At 56.6% G+C, this 5,271-nt stretch overlaps 1 protein-coding gene across 1 annotated transcript; it reads left to right on the top strand.

The window, feature by feature from the left end:
- Window positions 1-2,698: 2,698 nt before the first annotated feature.
- LOC117842019 (uncharacterized) lies at window positions 2,699-4,646 on the top strand. Its single transcript, XM_034722350.2, has 3 exons — window positions 2,699-3,710; window positions 3,841-4,069; window positions 4,170-4,646. The coding sequence occupies exons 1-3, from the start codon at window positions 2,872-2,874 to the stop codon at window positions 4,332-4,334; spliced, it is 1,233 nt and encodes a 410-aa protein (XP_034578241.1). The 5' UTR covers window positions 2,699-2,871; the 3' UTR covers window positions 4,335-4,646.
- The last annotated feature ends 625 nt before the right edge of the window (window positions 4,647-5,271 follow it).

The following is a 5,271-nucleotide window of genomic DNA, read 5'->3' as shown; positions in this document are numbered from 1 at the left end:
TGGTTTGAGAGAAATTCAGCTCATTCCGTAGCTGAAAATGAAATCCATGGAATTGCAGTTTCTCACCGGTACTGAACTACTGATCTCACTGCGAGGGGATAAGAATGAGGTTTCTCTCGGTCCGTAATCGCACGCCGTGACGCCATACCGCCAAAAGGTCCAAAACATTTGTGCCGCCCATACGCTAGGCCGTTCTAGAACGAGACGAGGAACAGGGCTCGACGCGCCGTACGTCGTCCACGCCTAGAGAACCCCCCAAAGTCCAAAGAGGCCAAAGCCTACCGCACGCCGCAAGATACCGCCCCTACATACTACGGTCCTACGGCCTACGCACGCACGCCCCCAATTCGCCCACAGATTCGCCGCGGCAGACGTGCCGCCGGTGGCCGCCCGCGCGCCCCGCGCCCACACCCACCTGGCCACCTGCGCGCTCCGCTGCGGCGGCGGCCGCTGCCCGCCACCAATAATCCGTCCCGCACCGCTGCTGAATTCCTCGAGCAAAGCACGCCCGGTTTGGGAACCTAGCCGAAGCCGAGCGACTCCTGTTCCCGGAGGTGGCCACGGATTGGCCGGGCCCACGGTGTCTGGCGGGCTGGCGGCGGCTCGTGAGATGGGGAGCCCTGCCTGACGAGCGCGGCCGATGGATTGGCGGAGTCAGAGGCCTGCTTCCGCTTGCTGGCTAGTAACGCCGCCCTGACCGGACTCGGTCGCGCTGGGCGTTGGCCGCTCGGCGCCGGTTTTACTCCGCAATCCGCATCAATGCGGCCGAGCGTGTGAGCGCAGGGAACGTCGATGACACCGAGGATGTCAACGACGCCAGCCGGCCAGCATTCGTCGATGCAGATAGTTGAATACCGACGCTCTTCTGGCCACAGGTCCAAGATAAAATGGAGATTTGACACGGACAAGGTTTCTCCACGGGAAACGGGAGTTTGACTAGTGTTTTCATGTGGGAGTAGTAGTACGAAAGCACATTCAAAGCTGGTCCGAACATGCCATTTTCATATGCGAACATGTGGGAGTAGGAGTATTCACAAGGTTGCACGACCTCCTTTTCACATATGACAGTCAGCACCCAATTGCAACGTTTGTGGTTGCAAGTTTGGCTCTGAAAACGAAGAAACGCCAACCTACCACAAGCTTAACAGGGAACGAGAAGCCCGAATAAAGAGTTTTGTTTCCATTCAAGGATTTTGGAAACATTTCGCGCGGACACAATGCAGATGCAGGTGTTGTGGAGGGAAGTTCGCGGGTCATGTCAGCGGCTGTCCATGTAACGTGACGGTGGTGGCATGGCACTGGTCACCGGTGCAACCGGAACCACCCATGACCCGGAGGGCCGGAACGCTCCAAACGGAAGCACTAGCAGGGAACCGACCCGATTGGTTGGCCTCGAGTCCCTCTCGTCTGGTCCGTCTCTCCTCCACTGGCGCCACGCCGCGCGCAGCCTCTACCGGCGGAACGCGCCCGTCCCCCAGCCCAACTCGGCGGCCACCACCAATCCGTCGCCCGCGCCGGCCTGGTCCCTGGGCTAGCTAGCAAAAGCGCCCCGCGGGCACGTGCCCAAAGCTTGGACGCACTTGCGTCAGCGCACCACGCGACGCCTCCTGGCGTCTCCTGCCTTCCTCTCCATGCCCAGATCCGAAACCGGTGGGCGCCACCTCCCACAAACACGAACGGCCGCCAAACTGACCGCCCCGCTTCGTCTCCTTTTTTCTTCGGGGGGTGTTTGATACTCCTTCGCATGTTTGCATGCTAATTATAATTATAAATATTAAATATAGTCTAATAATAAATCTAATTGCATAAATAAATGAGGGCTAATTTCCGAGACGAATCTATTAAAACTAATTAGTTCACGATTAGTCCATATGATGCTACAGTAAACATGTGCTAATTATGGATTAATTAGGTTTAATAGATTCGTCTCGCGAATTAGCCCTCGTTTATGTAAATTTTATCATTAATCTATATTTAATACTTCTAATTAGTGGCCAAACATTCGATGTGACGATGTGATGGGATGCCCTTGGCATCCAAACACTCGATGTTTGGTCCAAGGACTAAAGTTTAATCCCTATCACATCGAATGTTTAGATACTATTTAGGAGTATTAAATATAGGTTAATTATAAAACAAATTGCATAAACAAAGGCTAATTCATAAGACAAATATATTAAACCTAATTAGTCTATGATTTGATCATATGATACTAAAGTAAATATGTGCTAATCATATATTAACTAGGCTTAATAGATTCATCTCGCAAATTAACCACGATTTATACAACTAATTTTATAATTAGTTCACATTCAGTTCTTCTAATTAATATTTAAATATCCAATACGACCTCAACTAAAAATTAGCGCGCGGATCGCAGCACCCCCTTCCTCGACTCGCTTCATCACATCGAGTCGGAGCCTGCTCTGCCTGCCCTGCGCAACCCCCAGCCAGCCGGCCAGCCCAAACCCCTCGGCGCGCGCCTCCCGCCCGGGCCAACCAAACCGCAGCCGCGAGACGCCCGCCCGGGCCGCGCCGCGGGATGCGCCAACATCCCTCTGCCGCCGGGGCCCACGCGGCAGCGAGACGCGACAGGTCGGCGCTGCGCACGCGGAGCTGGTCACCTCACCCTCCTCCCTCCCCCTCCCGTCCCGCGGTGGTTGTACTAGTAGCTTATAAGAGACCCCTCCGCCCCGTCCTCTCCTCTCTTCTCTCCGCTCCACCCACTCCCGCTCTGCTCCCATCGATCTGCCATCACGCCTGGCCCCCGCGCCTGCTCTAGGGATTTGAGACGGAGATCCGCCGGAGATTGAGGACAGGGAGGGCGGCGTCGGGGCCGGGGAGCGGCGGCGGCGAGGAGGGGGCGGAGGGATGGACGGCCACGGCGGCGGGGCGGGGCCCGGCGGCGCGGGCAAGCTGACGCGGACGCCCTCTTCGCTGCTGCGCTCCCCCACGGTGCGGAACTGCTCCTCGTTCCAGGCCGTGGTGGTCGAGGACCCGGAGCCCGACGACAAGAAGGCCCAGGCGCACCCCAAGGCCTCGCCCCACCAGTTCCACCCCGGCGCCGGCCCCGCCCACCCACTCCTCGTCCTCGCGCTCCCGCTCGCCTTCCTGCTCCTGCTCCTCCTGCTCCGCGGCGGGGACGGCCACCACCTCGCCCTCCTCGCGGCCTCCGCGGCCGCCGCGCTCGGCGCCGCGGCGGGGGCCGCGCGCCTGCTCCGGGGCCGCATCCGCCTGCGCCGCTCGCCCGGGTCGGGGTCCGTGCAGTGGTTCATCGGCGACGACGACGACAAGCCCCAGAAGCGGGCGGACAAGGCCGCCGCCGCGCACGGCCGCGTCGTGCGCGAGGGCGTCGAGTTCTACAGCAATGGGGACTGCTACGAGGGCGAGTTCCACAAGGGCCGCTGCAACGGCAGCGGCGTCTACAACTTCTTCGGCAAGGGCAAGTACGAGGGCGACTGGGTCGACGGCAAGTACGACGGCTACGGCATCGAGAGCTGGGCGCGCGGCAGCCGATACCGCGGCCAGTACCGCCAGGGCCTCCGCCACGGCCACGGCGTCTACCGCTTCTACAGCGGCGACTGCTACGCGGGCGAGTGGGCCGGCGGACAGAGCCACGGCATCGGGGCGCAGACCTGCTCCGACGGGAGCTCATACCTCGGGGAATTCAAGTGCGGCGTCAAGCACGGCCTCGGGAGCTACCATTTCAGGTGAGCATCTAGCGAAATTCCATGCTTTGATTTGATCGAATCAACACCACACTGTTCCATTTACCATTTATTTGCAGTTATTTTGAACATGGGTTGCTAATTTCGATCGTGCTGCGCAAATTCGTTTCAGAAATGGTGATCGATACGCCGGTGAGTACTTTGGGGACAAGATCCACGGGTTCGGTGTCTACAGCTTCGCCAATGGCCATTGCTACGAAGGCTCCTGGCACGAAGGCAAGAAGCAGGGATTTGGGATGTACACGTTCCGGAACGGCGACAAGCGATCGGGGGACTGGGATTCTGGGACTCTCAAGACTCCCTTGCCTCCATCTGATCCTGCTGTTCAGCGTGCAGTGCAGGTATACAACAATGTCCCTGTGCACAATGATCTGCCCAAGATTCACCATTCTGTGGCAATTGCTTCGGGAATTCTAATGGTCGTTGCATTGTTCCATTCAGGCTGCTCAGCGGGCTGCAGAGGACGCCTTTCGCCTTCCCAGAGTGGATGAGCAGGTGCACAAGGCGGTCATGGCCGCGAACAGGGCAGCCACGGCTGCTCGTGTGGCAGCGATCAAGGCAGTCCAGAACAGGATGGATGGCAAATTTTGTGATACCTATGTGTGAATTGTTGTGTTGGAAGACCATGGTTTTTCCCCCTTCTAACTGTACGTTAGGGTAGTGAAGGACAATAACTAATCAGTGAGGTCCAGACGACCGGGGCAGCACAACCGCTAGCTCCGAGTCAGGGTTCTGCAACGAACGGGAGCTGACGAAGATCGGAGCTGGCAGATGGGGGCAAATCCCATTTGCGAGAAACGGCTCGGATTCTGCGACATCGCCGTCGCCATCGGCGGTCCCCTTCCTCCTCCTCTCCTCCTTGCAAGCTGTAACTGTACATAGATCCAAGTGTATCAATGGAAGAGCGAGTTTTTCCAATGCCCTTTCTACCACTTGCAGCTTACTCAGAGTTATCTGCCTGTGCGCAATGCATTGCTCATATGAATGTGGTTGCCTCTGCATATCTGCATTTCCATTGCTCCAACCTAAATCTTGACTGCTTCGTTGGACTCCCATGTGCAGTGATTCCCCATTTGCAAATGTACTTGGAGGTGCACATGGGGGGACTGTAAATTTTCCTCTTGTCCTGCAAGTTGTGGCTCTGGTGTAGGGCACACTTGACATAAATAATTTCCAGGACCCTGTGTTGTCGATCCACTCCCTGCACCTGAGCCCACGATGTTTTTGAAACCTCGGGAGGCAATTCATGGCTTTGGGTCCCCTGGCTGCTCCAGATTTTTGCACCAGAACGGCATGTCATGTACGCTGGGAAAATGATTCCAGAAATGTGAAGCTGGGCACAACGCATCGCTGGTTGCTGGGATCAGCTGTTGCTTCTGTTTTCTGCATCACGACAGCCATGCCCATCCCACAATTATTCTTCCAAATTATTATTATGTGAGATATGCCACTCATTCCATTTCATAGTGTCAGAGGTCGTAATAATTCTGGATCTTTTGTCCCCGTATATATGTTCTTATCGACCATTGTTTTGTGTAATGTG

The sequence above is a fragment of the Setaria viridis genome, chromosome 2 (genome assembly GCF_005286985.2).
Source record: "Setaria viridis chromosome 2, Setaria_viridis_v4.0, whole genome shotgun sequence".
NCBI lineage: Eukaryota > Viridiplantae > Streptophyta > Magnoliopsida > Poales > Poaceae > Setaria > Setaria viridis.
The sequence above is the reverse complement of the archived record's forward strand: the minus strand, read 5'-3'. Positions and strand labels throughout refer to the sequence as shown.